At 38.7% G+C, this 19,800-nt stretch overlaps 1 protein-coding gene across 5 annotated transcripts in view; it reads right to left on the bottom strand.

Moving 5' to 3' along the window:
- Nbea (neurobeachin) overlaps positions 1-19,800 on the bottom strand; it is a 563,720-nt gene that overhangs the window by 74,893 nt on the left and 469,027 nt on the right. For all 5 annotated transcript variants that reach the window (XM_004659998.2, XM_045154369.1, XM_045154370.1 and 2 more), the window contains 2 exons: positions 17,651-17,763; positions 977-1,117 (listed from right to left, as the gene is read on the bottom strand). In XM_004659998.2, the coding sequence (XP_004660055.2) occupies positions 977-1,117; positions 17,651-17,763 (254 nt within the window). The remainder of the gene's footprint in view (positions 1-976; positions 1,118-17,650; positions 17,764-19,800) is intronic.

The raw sequence follows: 19,800 nt of genomic DNA, 5'->3' as shown, positions 1-19,800 counted from the left end.
ATAAGGAAGTGAGAAGTCTCATGACATGAGGTAGGAAGTGAGAAGTCTCATGACATGAGGTAGGAAGTGAGAAGTCTCATGACATGAGGTAGGAAGTGGGAAGTTTCGTACACATTAGGCCTGTCACCAGGAGGGTCCATCCATCAAGTGAGGTGGCGGGAGACAAGCCAGTCAGGTTCAAGTCTGGAGGGAAGGTGGCCAGGACCCAGCCCTGCAGGCCAGCCAGGGAGGCTACGCTTTAGCTGCAGAGCTGACAGGACTGACTGGAGGGAGGAGTTACTGGTTTCTGTTTTTCTAAAGGTTGCAGAGAACTGAATATACATCTGTTTTAGGAAAAATGGAACATACCAGAAAGATGTTTCGAAAACATTTGGAAACTGATTTTAACACATGCTGCCCAAGAATCCAAAGGGAGGTCGGCCAGGTTAAAGAAAATACCAGTGTCTGTCCGCAGGGGGAAAGAGCAGTATTATTGAAGATGGACACCAGAGGATGGCTGGCTGTTTTAGGACTGATTCAAGGGGCCATGGGCAGGGAAGCTCAGCGGTGGTGTCAGCATGTGCTAACCCCCAGCATAAAAACAAGCAAATAAATGAACTTAATTAACTGACTTGGGACTAAGATACCCACAGTTGCCTATCTTCTTAATCCAACTCTACAAATAAGACAATTCATTAAAAGAAAAAAAATCAAAGCCAGGAATGGTGGTGCATGCTACTAATTCCGGCATATGGGGGCTGAGGCAGGTGAAGTTTCACAAGTGTGAAACTTACTGGGCTACACAGCGAGACCCATGCTGACCAGACTAAGCAACAAACAAAAGGACTCTGATTTACTGGACTTTGGGATCTTTACTTTCTATTTCACAAATTTCTAATTGCTACAATAAATGTTAAGACATATTTGATTTCCTTTTAATTTACTTACGTTAAACAAATGGGCATTAAAGGCAAACTAGCTTTAGGAAGGTACTTACAATTCGAACAAGCCAGGATAAAGTGGATGTTGCTGTTGAATAATGTGTATTATAATGGTAGGGCGGGCTTTGATCGTCTTCCCACGTCTCATAACGTTCTGCGTAAAATACTGCTCTCTTTGGGTTCAAAGCACCAATAGGCTATAAAAAGATAAAAGGAAACATTTTCTTTAATATAGTAATATTAAACATCTTAGACACTAAGCCTTTATCCTGAAATGTATTTCACTGTTCATTTTAACCATACAGAATGAATTATTTTGTATACATTTAAAAAATTTTTATTTTATACATGTATTAAAACAGGTTGTACTCTTTTATCCCCTTTCCCCTGCTCCTGTTTCCCTGGGGCCCTCCTCAGTGGGGTTATGGTATCACTGTGGAGTCATGAAGGCCATATCCAGTCCCTATGGGGGAATGTGGGGGGACTGTACCTCAGGGCATTTCTACCCATTCTGTGGCTCTTACAATCTTTCTGCCACCCTCTTCTACATATTTTATTGAAGTGCATTTTATATTAATCACTAGCCATTTTACTTGCTAAAAATACATAGGAGGACTTTGTATATGTGCAAAGTTTCCCGATTTTGCAAAAGTTGTAAATTAGATTCCCCAAAATGATTGAGTTTTACCTGTTAAGGCCAGATCAATATTCTTACGTCGTTTCCCTGTCTCCTTACAAACACACGTGATACAGATATAGCTTGTAGTAGAGGTGAGAAGGTGAAGCAGGTTTATTCATTTATTCACTGGTGTGTGTAAGTAGTATGTGATGTGTGTGTGTGCCTGCCCTGTGGGCCTGTGTGTGGATGCCCGAGGCAGACATGGACCGTCCTCCTCTGTTGCTCTTCTGCCTGATTTCCATGAGGCAGACTCTCCTGGAGCCGGAAGCTCCCAGGTTATCTCATGTTTGTTACAATGGCTGACTACTGAATGCCAGTAAGCCTCCTGTCTCTCACTTTCTTGGCACTGGGGCTATAGGCTTCCTGGCCCTGCCCACCTTTTCATGTGTCATTGGGAATGGAATACAGGTCCTCAGCTTATGCAGCAGCAAGTGTTCTTCGATGCTGAGCCACGTCCCTCACCCCAGAAAACTGTTTCAACAAAAGCATGTCACCTGTAGCAGTCCAACAGCACTCCTCCAGACGAAACCTGGTGGGAATGCTAGTGGCAATCTGAGACTGCCCTGATGGACTGCTATATTCTTTATTAATTTAAACTGTAAGACCAATGTCTGAGAAGCTCATCCAGAAAGTTCACAATCCCAAGCAAGTGACTTGGGAAGGCCACTAAGACTTCTTCTCGCAGCCCCAGCACATGGCTTACCTATTTAGATGCTACTTTCTCTAGTGGAGACACAGGATACGTTTCCCCCCTTCAGAGGCCTGTGGTAACTACTGCATGACTGTTTCAGATTTCTTTAGCTAATCACTAAAATCATACTTACAAGTAGCTAACTGCCTTAGCTTATTTTTTTCTTTTGCCTTGATTTTGCTTGAATCATAGGCAATCCGCTTTCATCAAATACATACGATTAGTTTGTTGTAGGTTGTATACTATAAAAGTAAGTATAGTAATAAGCATAATATCTTAGTCTTTACCTCAAAATTTAATATTACCAGTTAACTATGAAGTGCCCCCAAGGCTTAATTTTAACAAGAGAAGTACTAGAAAATGAGTGTTTCAATGGGACATATAATGTTACACCAGAGAGAAAGATTCATTTATGAATTGCTATGAGCCTTTTCTTGGGACCCCAGGAGACTAATTCAAACAGCACAATGATGTCAGCAGTTAAGTCCACTACAATTTCCATAATAAGGGTTTATTTGTAAGGGCGCTTAGCCTGAATATTAAAATTATTTGTAAATCATATTCTTTTTTGTTAACCTTAATTATGACAACAAAATTAAACAATTTCATTATTTAACTTTAAAAGCTGTATTTTAGTTTATAATAATATTAATATTTAATGTTTCAAAAATTTTTGTCTTCATTTTTAAACTAAGTATAAAAATAAAATTTTGTCTTAAATACACATTTTTAAATACTTGAAAGCTTCAACTTTATCTACAAAATTGTTTTATGTAGACATAAAAAAGACAAGGCAATTATTTCAAATATCACATAGGTACTCAATATTTAAAACAAACATGTATTTTATTTTTCATAAAGGGATAGGTACAAGAATAGAATGAATGGAGTTCTGTCAGTGAAATGAAATGAATTTTTCACTTCAGATTGTCTAGATACACTTTAACAATGTGCAGATACACTTTTTTAATTCAATAAGTGTATTTTTCAAACAATTTAAGATATTTAGTCCTTTCCCTGTTGTGAATATGCGAATGGATCCTTGACTCGCATAACATGCCTGGCAGTCCCAGGGGAACAGGCCTTATCTGATCCCCCTTGCTCTTTAAGACCCGGCAGAACATTCTTGAAGGAGGAACACAACCCCTTACTCTAATGTTTTCCAGCCTTTTCCTTGATTACTGAAAAGGAATAAAATAAATATTTACATTTTTCATTTTTCTGAAGTTTCATCAAAGTCACTTTAGTAGAGTGTGTTGTAGAATAACGCTTTGTAGGAAACAGCTGCTCTGGGTTAAGTCTGTATGTGCTTCCGTCGTAACTTCTAAATAGATTTCTAGTTTTGAGTTTTTGTCTAATCAAGTTACAAACGAAGTTTATGAAATGAAATGTAAATGACTTCACTTATACTGACTACCTTTTTAGCATTGTACTTCTAGTGGTCAAAAAGCAATAAATCAAAGAAAAAAATCTTTAATTTGTTTTTTAGGAAATGAGAATTTGGTCACAGATGGCCTATTTTCTCATGTGATCCACACAGGTATCAGATCACATCATATTTACCAGTCAATCATCTGCCTACCTCCATACTGATAAGGTTTTAAGATTAGTATTCCTTTAAAATTTGAACAAATAGTGAAGTGAAAATACTATGTGAATCTGGCTATGAAGGCATTGAGGAATCTGGTAAAAAAAAATACATATTTGTTTTAAATACTATTTAACTTCTATATAATATGTGACACAGTTGCCTTTTTTACATCTTGCCTTTTTATGTCTATGTAAAAAGGTTGTTTTAGATAAAGTTTAATGAAATTTACATATTTAGTTCTCAATCTTTTCTCCTTTGTATAGTAGTCACAAGAACCATTTTCCTTTTCTGTCAGCAGCAGGCATTTAGACATAGCTGCTGGCTAGCTTTTCACAGAGAGTTCAAAACTTGGTATTAGAGCTACTTTTTTTTTTTTCTTTTGGGAAGTCTTAATGTTACTGTAACAGATAACATAAAGTTATGCACACAGATCATGCAAAAATAAAAATACAGTGTACATAGTTGTATAAAAATACAAAACAAAAATAAAATATTATAAAACTTTACATTGTTTTAAAAATTTAACCTGGAATAGATCATTGTCAGTGAACTCACCCAATCACAGAAGGATACTCGTCACATATGGCTCACCTGAGTCTACACGAGATGCTGACACACCTGACAAGCATCTGGAGGACTGGACACTAGGGCGGGCGGGGCGGGGGTGGAGACACAAACCTGGACCCAAATGGCAAAGATACCATAACATTCTACAACCTAAAAGGCAGACGGAATGGTTGAACCTTCACCAGACCCTTAGAGGTAACGCCTGAATCACAAGGCCCTGGAAGAGTATGACGAAGACTAATCTTAATCTTTTCCTGTTTCTCTCCCTCTCTATCTTTCTTCCTCTTCTCTCTTTCCTACCTTTTTCATATTACTTATCTTTTTCTTCCTTCTCTTCTTGGGCGCTGACCTGTAACTCCCAGTACAAGCATGTGGCTAATATCCACAATAAGCTGTTGATCAGAGAGACCTACAAGGTTTCCCAAAAGAAGACAGACTTCTGTCAGAGCACTTGATGACCCTCCAAAGGTTAGTGGGAAGACCCTACTGCCAAAGACACCATATGCTGTTGGTATGTAACATTAAGTGACCTGGCTGGAATCTGGAAGAGAGTCAGTCTCCAGACACATTGTCTAGAGCCAGAAGGTGCTACATGAGCGACTGGGGGAGAATGACTGACATCGGTCCAAGCAACTTGTGGTCTAAGCTACTCAGCAGCAAACAACCTGACGTGATGTTCATACAAGTGCAATAGTGGTGCACAGACATGGTGGGAAACCAGCTTCTCTTGATTTGGCTAACTAATCTGCTCAGTGGAATGGAACCCATAGCTGGAGCTGGGAATCAAGGCAGAACCATATCCACAAATGAGCCTGCTCTTCCATTATCAAGCTCCCACCTAATGTGGGCTACAAAAGGGCCTACACTTATTAAATTATCTCTAAAAAAAACAAAAGGTTATCCCATTTATCTGGTGCTAACTTCACTCTCCATTGGAGAATTTGCTTCTCTTTTTCAGATGGACGCAGATCCTAAGGAAAGAACCACCCCATCATACCTCCAAAGGGCCCCAGCTGAAAAGAGTATTCGGGGAAATGAGCAAGAGTGCTGCCTCTTTGGTGAATGTGGTTCCAGCACATGGGTGAAGGAGATAGACAAAGAGAATACTCAACTCCTACCAAACCAGATATCCAGAGACACAGAGGCTCGCAAGACCTCATCACTGAAGCAGACCTAAAACGAACCCAACATGGCTCAGTGAAATTTGCAGAAGAAGGGGCAGAAAGAATGTCAGAGCCACATGTTGGGTCATGATATGCAGAGACATTTCCTCCTACCCATAACTGATGCCTAACCCCACAATTCATGACCCATATTCCCCAATGAAGAGGGTCCCTGAGAAGGACAAGGAGGAGGCTAATGACAGTACCAACATGATTGTATACACTGTGTACATAACTGATAAAAATTGTTATTCTTTCTACATAACTTGAAAAAGCACTACTTTCAACATGAGAAAGTTAGTAGTGACTCATGTATAGAAGTTCTCATTCCTTGTCAACTGTGTAAGAACTTATTTGTGAAATATTACTAAGTTGAAGCAAACCACTATTGTGCTTATTGAAGAAGTGACATGGAGCACTACCCCTGTATCAGTTGATTACCCATCATTTTCAAAGACTAAAGAAAAGCCAGTCTCAAAGCTTAGAGCCACAAAAGTGGTTTTCTTGAACATGTTTGATTTTATAACATAGAGCAAACAATCCTCATAGATGTCAGTGTGAATTTATATTATCAAAATCCCTCAGAAATGTATTTACTCAAGTATTTTTATTTATTCATTTTTACAAAAAACATATCCTTCTTAGTGTTTTCAAAACCACTGAGAACATGAGAACAATCAAAAGAACACATGTTCCTTAGAATATACTTTATATATTCCTGTGAGAATCCTCTTGGTATGTATTTGAGTTGTTTTTATTTTCCACTTTTGGTTTTTCTTATGTTCCTTTGCTGTTCTTTTAGCTTTGATCTGGTAATATATTGCTGTATTAGAAAATCTTCCAAGTTATATCATACCTTCTTTTAGAAAAATTATATGTAAAATAAGGAACTTAATCTCACAAGGAGGAAGCCAGAACCTGATGCCTCCCCTGCCCACACCACACTATGAGCCATTTAATTGCTTACTGTATAAAAAGTGGATTTTGGGCTGGAGACATGGCTCAGAGGTTAAGGTACATGCCTGGAAAGCCTAAGAACCCAGGTTCAATTCTCCAGGTCCCATGTAAGCCAGATGCAGATGGTGGCACATGCATCTGGAGTTCGTTTACAGTAGCTAGAGGCTCTGGCATGTTCATTCTCTCTCCCCCTCTCTCTGTCTCAAATAAGTAAATAAATAAAATCTTAAAAAATGGATTTTGATGTGATGTCCTTTCTTCATTACCACCTGCTTCCTATCTCATCCACCAAATTATATCAGGAATGGATATATTGGATATATCCAGTGAGGCATGGCAGAGCCTTTCTACAATCTAGGACTAGGCCTGTGGAGATAGTAGGATTTAAAGCCCAAGGCTGGTGTACATGAGGCCTTTTATAAAACCTCACACTAGTCCAACACTCTTGTATATGAGGACTTATCCAATAGGCAGCTATCCGTTTCCAGATACAGTTGATGCTCTAGGCTCAACACTGCTTGAAACTGAGCTATTTGATTGATTTGACTTCTATCTAAGGAGAGCTTTCAGTTGTATTAATATTGTTTTTAATCTGCATGTGTGTGTGGACATGTGCTTGTGTATATCAGTGCATATGTCATGATCAGAGGACGACAGCCTCATGTACTAGTTCTTGCCTTCTACCTTATTTGAGGGTTTCTGATTCATGGCTACTACCTATGCTAGACTAGGTGTCTCAAGAAATGCCTCCTTTGTCACCCATCTCTTCATAGGTACTTTAAGTGGGTTCTGGGGACCTTAACTCAGGACCTCAGGCTCGTGCAACAAGCACATTACTCACTGAGCCATGTCCCCAACCCTGTCTCAGTATTTTTAACATGCCCGAGCTTCTGATACATCCAGGTTTTCTTGTTATCTTTTGTTACAATAATAATCAAGGGCTTGAAAAATCCTTAAAAGAGGCTTCATAACCCTTGCCTTTTCCATTTTTTCCCCAGTCATGAACCACATGATATCACTGTCGTTATGAAAATGCAGAAACCACTCTTATAGACACCCTTGTGCTCCTGTCAACTCATTGCCTCTCTTCTTATCTGACCACAGAACATTGCCTCCTCCCTTTGGAAGCAGTTCAGATCTCATTCGTGAAGCCTTACACAATTCCATCTGGTAATAGTTAGACAAGTTTGTGACCTTTGTTTTGCCAAGTCAATTAGCCTTTAAAGGAAATATATTATTTATTCATCTCTGAAATCCCAGGACCTGAAAAAATACCTTGCTCTTTTTTGCTAAGTAATATATGCTACAATGAATGGAGACTGAATATATAATACTATGTGCAATTTTCACATGGTAATTTTAGATAAAATGTTTATCTAAAAATCAAAGACATATAACAAAGTTAAAAAATTATAGTATTTAGAATAATAGCAAGTCTCTTTATTTTTTCTTTTCTTTTTTTTTTTTTCGAGGTAGGGTTTGACTCTAGCCCAGGCCGACCTGGAATTCACTCTGGAGTCTCAGGGTGGCCTTGAACTCATGGCGATCCTCCTACCTCTGCCTCCCGAGTGCTGGGATTAAAGGTGTGAGCCACCATGCCCGGCTACAAGTCTCTTTCTTTAAAACGAGTAACAAGGGTGGAGACAGAGCGCAGTCAGTAAAATGCTTGCCTTACGAGTATGAGGATCTGAGTTAAATCCCCGGGACTGACATAAAAACATATAGGCATGGTAGTTCGTACTTATAATCTATGCTGGGAGGTAGAGACAAGACATGTGCTCAACATGTGATTGAATCAGAAGAGCAGGACTACAGTGATGGGGCTGAAGATGTGCCTCTAAGCTAGTGGCGTGTGAACCAGAAGCTAGTCATGAATTCAGGATGAAGACGAGAGCTGAGAACTGTGAGCTTGGCCTGAATGCCAAGCTCAGTTAAGGGAAAGAAGAGAGGTAGAAGCAGTACTCAAGAGAAAGAGTTGTGATGCTCTGAGAAAGTAAGTTGTGGTCACACATCTCATAGGGCTTTCCTGACCAGGATGATAGCATATATTGTAAGGACATGCAATGCTAATCATTGAATGGACTTAAGTAGAAGAGAAACAAGATCTAAATTGGACTTTAGAAAGCTAATTCCAAGGGGGGGTGGTTATAGAGAACGGATTACAGACCATGTTATATTATTAATAGCACTACTACCGGAAAAAGTCTAGCTGAAGAAACAGGGCAATAAAACATGAATTTTCTGCTGTATTCTATAATGTATATGCAACAAAGTTTTGCTTAAATATCCAGAAAATTACTTTAAGACTATATGTTAAACTGTAACAGTTATTGCATTCGGAGAACAGGAGTGAGGAAGGTTTTTGCTTTTTACTCTTCACTACATTTTTTCTATTGCAGTAAGAATGTGGTAGAGAATGTGGGTGCTTTATTTCCCAATAATATACCCCAGAAATATATTCAAATGTGAACATATTAGCTGCATTTTCAATTATAGTAACTGTATCTCTCTGCTAGAAAATAACAAAGACAAAATGTTTCTCTATATAAATTCTTAAACTTTGCTGACACATGAATCAATACACATTAAAATCTTGCAGTTAAAATAAGTTAAACCATAACATGGTGGTGGAGAATAATTCCAGAAGATAAGACATTCTCCAGGATAAACAGCATAATCTGTCTCCTAAGTCAGTCATGCCAAAGACAGGGATATATCCTGTAGTCACTGGGTCTTGCCTTGAAAACCTCATTTTAAGAATGTTTTCATTTATTAATTTTTAAGCAGAAGAGACAAAGAGAGAGGGGGAAGACAGAGAAAGAGAATGGGCATGCCATGGCCAGACACATGCATGACTTTGTGCATCTGGCTTTATGTGGGTACTAGGGAATTGAACCTGGGTTGTTAAGACTTTGTAGGCGATTATCTTAGCTGCTGTGCCATCCCTCTATCTCTGAAAAACCCATTTTTAAAGACACATAAGAGATTTTGATAATAGCAATTGTGTTCTATAGGATACTAATGAATTGGTATAAATTATCTAAATGTCATAATGGTATTCCAGTTTTGAGGGAAAATGTTATTTTTCATACTAAATGAATTAGGGTAAAGTATGATACCTTTAAATAAATTACTTTAATGTACTTGGGAAAAATAAAAAAAATGTTAAAATATCAATAATTATCCCTCTAACTACTGGTACACTTCTTTCTGTTTATACATTTTCAACACAGGAAGCAGAACTGATCACTGTGGAATGGGACGAAGGAAGCAGACCCTTCGAGTCAAGCCAAGTCTTGTCATGCTGCCCCAGCTTTGCTTGTTTGTACCAAAAAGAACTCTTCAAATGATCAGCTTAAGCATTTGTATCTCCAATGCCTATGAAAATTGTGTTCTCAGAAGGGAATTAAACCTTCTCTTTGCGATTCATGGCATTATTAATTTGGTTTTAAGGAACTGGACCTGAAGTAATAAAGTATTAAGAAATGAAGTGTTAAGATATGAAGATTTATATGCTGCTGGCTATAACTGAATGTGTTTCTTTCTATACTTTCCCATAGGGAAGGACAACAAACTGCCTCTGTGACAACAAGGCAACCCCTGCTCTCATGCTGTGCCATGACTAGCAGAGCCTACAAGCACATGGGAAAGCATGTGGCTCCCACCTTGGCTGCGAGCTCTGGAGGGGTGTGTTGGCTCACCCACTACATTTCATCTGCTTCCTCTGCTCATAGCTCGTCTAGCGTTCCACTGCGCAATGTTCTATGTGAAACTTCCTCCTCACCGGTAGTACAGAGCTGCTTTAGTTGCTGATTTAACTGTCTGAACACTTAGGAAAGAAGGAGGGCATCTAAACTAACCACTAGGCTTATTATTAATTTTAGTATATCCTATCTACCTATTGTAGAGAGATACTAGTTAACAAGTAAAATAAAACGTAACCTATATTGCCAGTGCAATTCAGCAAACGACTTGTAATGGTAACAATGGAAAATCTATGCAAGATGCTTAGTGTGGTATCTGGCTTATAACAGCAAATGTTAGCTGTCATTGTTATCATTTTTTCAGAATAGGTTGAAAAAAATTATTTGATTTAAATACCCTCGTAAGTAGCCACAGAGACAGCTCAGGGGATAAAGTGCTTCCTTTGTAAACATGGGGACTGGAATTTGATCCCCAACACTCACATAAAAATGCTGGACATGGTGGAATGTGCCTATAATTCCAGTACTGGGAATATGGAGACAGGAGGATTCCTGGAGCTCACTAGCCAGCCATACTAGTCTAGTTGATGAGCTCCAGGACAATGAGAGATGCTGTCTCAAAAAGAAGTGGAGGAGATTCCTAAGGATAACATACATGGGCATGTGACCCCCCCCCCCAGAAGAACATGGATCTATACACATCAAACATACACAAAAATGTCTCAGTGAAAAAATAACATGGTCATATAAGAATTCAAAGTATCTTAGAGCTAAGACACTTTAAGACACATTTTCTAAGAATAAGGATGAAACTATCAATGAGTTTGAAGATCATCTCTGGCTATTTAATACTGGGTTTCAGACAGAGAGCAGGAGGCTGGTTTTGGCCCGGCTTTATTGCTCTCATGCTGTGTGCTAGATGCAGAGTTGTCTCGTGGCTGTGAAGAAGAACTTCAGGAAGCCTAGCGTGCTCTCTGTCCTTCCCAGGACAGGCTCTCCTGCAGGTGTGCACAAGGATGCCTGGGAGTCTTGGTTCCTTCTTAAGCAGCTTCAGGTTTTCAAAGCGGTACTGGGCTGAGCTAGTCTCTCTCTCCTTGGGAGGGAAGGACAAGCACGGCTCCACGGAAAGGAATAAGAAGAGGATAACGGGACAGTTCGCCGAAGCAGACAGAGCTTGGCGCTGAAGTTCTGAGTAGACCCATAATGCCTTTTGTCAGCAAGCACCGTGGAGATGTCAACAGAACCCCACTGCTGCTGGTCACCTCAGTACCTGGGAGTACATCTTTCTACTTGGACTCTCCTTGGTCCTTAGTCCCTTTCAATTAGAAGTCAAGTAGCATAAAACACCACTGATGGACTAAGAGTGCCTGTAAATTCTTAAGCCTATGGGTCAACTGTTACTTTGTATCGCCAATGCTGGCAGAGTAGGATGTAAATTATTGCTTGCATAATGACAGAGGGAGTGAATAAAGTCATTCATTTAAATAAATGAGAATTCTGTGGGGTTAAAATCAGTATCCAATAGTGTTCTTAAAACTGTACTTCCTTTTAGTCATTTCCAAATACACATAACAAACACGATTTTTAGTCTGCTGTGTGTAATAAGTTAATATTTCATTTATTAACATATACTTAGACAAACATTTCAAATGGTAGTAGGTCTGTGGCAAATGGCATGTATTTAAATGTACAGATCCCCATTGTACAGTTAGGCAAGTTTTATGTCATATACTTAGCAACTAAAACAATAAACAGTTTTGCACAAACTTAACGTTTTGTTTTTAAAACCACAGCTTCATGTAGGTAATACATTAACCAAAAGACAACTCATTTCACTATGCATGTTGAAAAAGAAAGACAATATAACTAGAAACCTGCCCTGGATTTCAGAGTCACACGTTCCCCAGCTCAGTCCCCTCTGTTCTTTCATGCATGGTAAGGAGACACGGGGCAGCGTCAGTGTCACGAGTGGACTCTGAATCACACTCATCCTTCAGCACATCCATTTGCATTGTCAGGTTTCAAAGCCTCGAGGCATTATCGCTTCCTTTTTAAGTGGCATAATAATTTGGAAAAAAACTGTTATGCTTATCATCATCTGTCAGTCAAACAACTCCTATGTTAACAAAATATATTTTTTCCACTCAATGAATGTGTGTGTAAGATAGCTTATGCTCCTGTCTATTTTGCCATGATTTGGATTTTTTTTTTTTTGATGGAACTTATTTGTTTCTCAGAGCGCATGATGAGAAAGCAGGAAAATGCCATTTATACTTTAACGAGCAGAGATCTGCTTCATGTCAGTGACCTGTAAGCACTATAAATCTGAAAGTCAAGTTCATGTGAGTAGACATAACTCACGGAAGCACTATCACAGACAATGTTTTGGTAGATTTCATATCAGGGTCATATCTCCATGAGGAGTATTTGTTCAAATTCAAAGAAAATGATCTATATTCCCTGTTGGTTGGTATTCAAAAGATAGGTCAATGGTGGTCTGTTTCACTTGTCAAATAATAAATATAGCCCATGAGTGACCTGTAAATTTAGACATATGATGTCTAATCTATTCTTCCTGTGTTCATTTGTTCAATAAAGATGGACAGCAAACAGGTATTTTATAAATACCAAGTAATCCTAAGCAAATGTGCAGTACAAGTTTCAATAAACATTTAACTTTAGTGTTTTTTTTTTTTTGGTTTATTTGTTGGTTTTTCATGGTAGGGTCTCACTCTAATCCAGGCTGACCTGGAATTCACTATGTAGTCTCGGAGTGTCCTTGAACTCTCGTCGATCCTCCTATCTCTGCCTCCCAAGTGCTGGGATTAAATGAGTGCACTACCACACCTGGCTTCTGTGTTTTGTTTTAGCTTCAGTGTTTTTATTATTATTTATAAATAGAGATGATAAAATAGAATTTATTTAGTAAGAAGTATTTTATTGGATGATACTGCTTTTTACTTTATTTGAGTGAAAAATGAATCAGCTAAATCAAACAGACTGTTTTCAATCGCACAAAAGATGATGAAATTCAGCTCACGATCACAGAAATTTGGTGTGGATCTACAACTCTTTGAAGTCCACTTGTGTATAAGGCATGGCATTAGGCACCTTGTGCACATTCGTATGTTTCATTCTTTCAATACTCCTATGAAACATGTCAGAAAACATGGCTACATATGTATGACGTGGGACAGAGAAACATGTGAGGATATTCCATAGCTGTTCCACGCCTCACTTACTACTTGTCAAGTGTATTTTTCTCAATCTTGACACTGATACAAAAGAAGAAAAGTAGAAATGGCTCCATAATTCCAGAGTTAACCTTTCTAAACATTCAATACAAAGAACGTATATTTCAAAGAGAACCGAGTGCTGTGAACTTGGCTACAATGTAGATTTTAGCTAGAGCAAGCCAGCCAGCTCTAGCTCCAGAGGATTCTTGATGATATAATCTGAAATATTGGAGCAAACTTGAAAACATTTCTCTGAATTTTTCGGAACAGATAGGAACAGATATCACTGACTTATTATTCAAGCCAATTTGAGCTGAGTTCTCTGAAACTTTAATACAAAAGTTTCCTAAATAATACAACACAGACATTCACTGAACTAGTGTAATGTGATATAAAGAAGAAATAAATGATTTTTATGGCTGTATATTTTATAGCTTTTAAATTTTTATGCAGTAAAAATATAGAACTATTTGGGACTTCAAATGCTGACTGAAAGGAATCTAGAATTATGCACTGTTGATTCTAGAATTACTAGTTGGATCAGAACTTTGTTTCAAAATAATCTTTGTTTAAAAACAACTTATTAGAGATCTTTTAAATAAGTGTCTCTGATTCCTCCTCGAGCTCCTAAAAGGCTACGGAGACTCCACTAAGCAGCCCCCAGCACTGATTCCACCTCGGCTCATGCGCTCCCAAGGATGCGTCTCCTCAAAGCAGCAACACTGCACGGCCGCGGGATTTCCTTCCGTTACATGATTATTCTTCAAATGCCTTTTTCCCATTAGGCATATAATAAGATATATTTTCATACATTAAAATCTTGTTTATTAATGGTTTTTATGCAGGATAGTCCTGGGTTTCTACACCATTTGTAAGAAGTTCCTATTAAGAAATTCAGTGAAGCATGGAACAATGCTGGGGTAATTTATTAATGTATCCAGAGCCTTTAATTTGCTAGCACTCTCTCATCACGTGAGTGTGACGGGATGTGAGAGACAAATTGCTAAACCCTGGAGTAGAACTAGGAGCCAGCTGTCTATCTTCATGGATTCAACTTTTGCAACATGCAGGACTCCATGCTTGCAAAAAGATAGTTTGTGTTCATGTTGTCTAATTTATCAAGGCTCTGCTTGTTGTCTCTACTTTTGTTTCACACTATATAAAACTGAAAGAGCATGTGACTCACAAAAGACAAAGCTTTGGCAAGAAAATACACATTACACAGATAGGCTTCAGAAAATTTAAAAAAAAACATATATTTATACATACATACATACACACACACATCTATCTATCTATCTATCTATCTATCTATCTATCTATCTATCTATCTATCTATCTATCTATCTATCTGCCTACCTACCTATCTATCTTTGGGTTACTCTATAAACAGTGACTTCCGGCTGGTCTATAAGTGCAGACTTGTAATTCCAGCTACTTATGAGGTGAGGCAAAAGGACCCCAAGTTTAAGTCTGGCCTGGGCTACCAATTGTGTTCAAGATCACCTAAACAATTTAATGAGAACCAGTCACAAAATGAAACACAGACAAAGGTTTAGGGATGTGGCAGTGATAGAGTCTGACGGCTGTTCAGGAGTGACCTCTCTCTAAGAAGCTATCAGATGTATGACTCACTTCTGGGGGCTCGTCCTAAGAAGCCTATGTATGCACATATAGTGAGTGCATATGAACTATCTGCTAAGAGAATGAATGGAGAAAAAAAAATTGGTCTGGAAGTTTCCTTTCACTGTGATATGCAAGTTGGATTTCAGTCAAAAGGATCGTAAATTGTCACAGCAGCAGTCAGCATAGAGCTCTAACTGAATACAATGTGTCATGCCCCTGGAGAATCTATGCACTCAGTTGTCAGTTCATGTGTAGATGAATATATAATCACACACACTTTAAAGTACATTTGTATATTCAACTAATGTTAAACAAAAAACACAGAGGCAAGATTTTGTTAAGAGAACCTAGTATTGATGAGTTATTTAGTTTTACACTAGTGCCCAATGATTGCATCTCAACTACGGCAAGACATACCAAAAATGCTCATCACTCCAACATGCTCATCACAATGTGGATATAATAGAATTTATTTATTATCATTATTTGAAAGACATTTCAATTACTTATGCAAATAACTCACAATTACATTATCAATACATAGAAAGCATTGGCTAATTATGGTGTGCCTGGCCATACTTAACTATCTATCAACTCATCACAATAATGCTATTATTGCCCCAGGCACACTGTTGAGATAACTGTGTCTAACATCCCACAGTTGGTGAGTATAGAACTAGGATTTGAATGCAGGCAGACTAAGCCCAAGTTATTGCCATAACCATTGCTTATTGCCTCTTGTATAGGTCTCTCTGAAAAATGTAATTTACTATTTAAGTTTGAGGTGCCTGATCTCTTAAATATGAGGTAAAAACCCATGAATTGCAACGTTTCTGCCTACCAGATCCTGAATAATTAATTATACATGGCAAGTGATTTAAAGATTTTTGTTGAATTGTACTGGTAAAAAATTGCAAGCATGCTAGGATTTAACTTCCCACCAGTTATCAATGTGATGTTTAACTTGAGATGTTGGTTAACTAATCCCACTTTCTCCACTTAGAATACAACAGTTAAAGTTAATAATAGCCTAAGCACTTATTTGACAAGAAATTCACATAAAAGAACTACAGAGTAAGCCAAATGTATGTGGAAGTTGAAGGAAGGAGGATTAGGAGTTCAAGGTCATCTTTACATAGTGAGTTCAAGGCCACTCTGGGTTACAGTGAGACCTTATCTCAAAAGACCAAAAAACTAGATAGTGAGTAACACCTAAGAACATGGAAAAATAGCTTGACAGCCTTCAAGCACATAAGAATATTCCATGTGCAACAAATATACTTATATACTTAATGTATACATTAAATATTTCTATATCACAGATAATATGTCAGGTTCTTTAATATACATGCCATTTGATCTTGACAACTACCCAAGGAAGAATAAGGTTATTATTCTACATTTACATATTCTATATATAATGGTGTTATTCTCTTTCTCTCTCTCTCTCAATATATATATATATATATATATATATATATATATATATATATATATATATATATATGATATTGTGGTAATTTTCCAATTGGCTATATGAAAATACTGCATGATTTTACTGCTTACATGACCCTGCCTGACCATTAACTTAAACCTGCCACCCACCCAACTGAGGTTCATACACATGTACCTTTAACCTTCTGAGTATAGCTAAATATTCTGGATACAACTAACTTGACAACCCAGTCTGAAAGAAAAGAAGGATGACTTCAAAGTGAATGGCCTCAGTGAGGCTTTATGATGGCTACAGCATATAACTGTTGGGTGGGGCTTAAGCTGTGATGCCATCAATGTATAAGAGATCGCTCTCCCCCCCCCCCCCGTACACACACGCACACAAAAACAAATACACACTGTCCCACACAGTGTCTCTTGGAGCAGGATTTACAGTATAAGCCATCAAACTGGGATACAAAATAGCTCTTACAAAATAGTTTCTAATTTTTCACTGAATTTCAATTAATTCAGCCCCTCACTTAACTTTTCTCTTGAAAAATTAGGTTAACCTACCCAAAATTTGCTCTTTATTTATCTTATTATTTACTCCCATTTTCCATTTTCAGTTTACTTTCTCACAGATATGAATTGAATATACAAGTCCTTGAGGATATAGCCTCTGTAGATTAGCTCTCTGTTTTCAGAAGTTGTCTTGGGGCTGCGGAGATGGCTTAGCATGGAAAGTGCTTGGTGAGAAAGCATGACAACCTGCGTTTGAGTCCCTAGTGCCCATGTGAGACACCATGCATGGTGGTGGACAGCATATTCCCAACATGGGGGAAGAAGACACGGAGAGTCCCTGGGGCTACTTGGCTGAACCAGGGAGCTCCAGATTCAGTGTGAGACCCTGTCCCAAAGAGTAAGGTATAGAGCGACTGAGGAGGACTTTTGATGTTGATCTCTGGCCTCTACACACATGTAAGCATACATGCATGAGCACCAGCACATACACATGCCCCCCACACATAGGAACTTACATACACAAAGACACATATACACATTCACACACAAAAAGTTACCTTTGATAGATCCCTGAAGTTTCCTGGAAGAGTCAGGTCCAATTCTTCTGAGTCATAGTTTGTTAACACCCATGGAAACACAGGGTACTGGTTCAGATCATTATATGTTCGTCCTGGTAAAGAAAAACAGAAATCAAAGTTTGTACACACTAAATGCCTGAGAAGCAGTTTCTGTGCTAATAATAGATGAGGTGTTATGTTTCAGAAGAAAAATAACTCTGTTATAAAATACTATCTTTGGCTTGGAGAGATGGCTCAGCAGTTAAGTGCTTGCCTGTGAAGCCTAAAGACCCCGGTTCAAGGCTTTATTCCCCAGGACCCACATAAGCCAGATGCATAAGGTGGTGCATGCATTTGCAGTTCGGATACAGAGGCTGGAGGCTCTGGTGTGCCCATTCTCTCTCTCTCTCCCTCTTTGTCTCTCTGTTGCTCTCAAATAAATAAATAAATAAATAAATAAATAAATAAATAAATGTAAACAACAAAATTTTAAGAGGTAATGTCTTTGTTTAAGCAAAAGCATTTTGTGAGCAGTGTATTTAAAGTGGCTTCCCTTGATAGTTTAAAAAAGTGGAAATATTATTTATGAGCTTTCAATATACAAAACATTGCTTAGATGGCTTTTATAACTGATTCTTTTCTCCCTGGACAAGCCTCCATTACCAGTAGTTCTGGCTATGAGGCTTAGTTCCTATCTCCAGAATGTGAAGAGAGGCGATAAGGTGCCTTTCAACGAGTGGCCCCCGAGACTTCCTAAGTGTGTGTCCACATCCCTTCTGCAGATGGTGACAAAGTTAAAACTGCAACCTGGGAAGCAGCATGCTGTCATCCAGAGATGCTGACTGTGCTCTGGAGGAGGCTGTGTGAATTTCATGCTATGGCCTATTATGGGATGGCATACTATTATAATGAGTCTGGATATAGAAATAAGTAAAATGCCGTATTAAGCATATGCCAAGACTCTGTAGAGAGGGGAGGAATGAAGGTCAGTGGTACAGTGCTTGTCTGGCATACGTAAGGATCTGGGTTCTAGCCAGACACTGGGAAAAAAATACCAGTGGACACAGTCTTCAAAAGAGAAGTGCCTGGAAGTCAAGATGAAAAAGCACAGAAACGGTGGTCAAACACACAGATCCTTTTTCTTTCTTTAAGTCAATGAATTTTCTTTTTGCGCTCTTTTGTTGCACTTAAGTGGAGAACTGGTGAACTGTTGGATTTGTCTGCTTCGTTTCCGTAGAATGAGTCAAATATTTCAAGTAGGATGTGAGGCACAGTGGCAATGTGGAAATTTGATGATGGCCGAGCACTGGCTCTCTAATTAAAGGTCAGTGCGAAGGCACACGGTCAGATGAAGAGCATCAGCACTAACGAAACAGGGCCCTGGCCGAGTGCTGTGGTGCACTCCTATAATTCCAGCCACTTGGGAGTCTGAGGCAGAAAGAGCTTCTGTTTGAGGTTAACCTAAACTATGTAGCAAGAACCTGTCTCAAACCAAGACTGGGCTGGCAAGGAGTTAGATATGGGTAACCAAGAACAGCTGTGGCTGTTATGTTGGCAGCAGAGGCCCCTGCAAGTCAGAGGGCCCCTTTGTGAGTAAACAGCCTGGATGCTACCATTAGGGTCTTCCTGTTGTACCAAAAACTAAGGCAGAGTTTCCCCACTGCCCCTCACATGCACTGACCAAGGGTATGTGACTTCAAGACTCAAGCTGCATCAGTAATATTCACTTTGAATCCTCCCTTTTGGGTTTTGTAAGAGGATGATGGGAAAAACTACCCTCAAAGCGCGAGCCAGTCCACCATGATTTGGGAGGACAAAAGGGTCATCTAGCCCAGATAAATATGTCACCTGCCACATAAACATTTATTAAAATGTCCTTTAAAAGCCAAAGTGCAGAGCCCACAGGCTGCTATACTCCCTCGGGATAGCCTGCTTTGACCTTTCTCTGCAGTGTATGTTTTGCTTAGCTTTGCTGAGTAAACTTGTACTTAAAGTGTCTGTATCTCTAGGGTGAATACTTTCCTCCATACAATATCAAAACAATACAAAAATAGAGAAAGCAAGAAAGAAAGGAAGAAAGAAAGAAAGAAAGAAAGAAGAAAGAAAGAGAGAAAGAAAGAGAGAGAGAGAGAGAAAGAGAGAGAGAAAGA

Source organism: Jaculus jaculus, chromosome 7 (genome assembly GCF_020740685.1).
Source record: "Jaculus jaculus isolate mJacJac1 chromosome 7, mJacJac1.mat.Y.cur, whole genome shotgun sequence".
Lineage (NCBI taxonomy): Eukaryota > Metazoa > Chordata > Mammalia > Rodentia > Dipodidae > Jaculus > Jaculus jaculus.
This window is presented reverse-complemented; position numbering and strand designations above follow the sequence as displayed.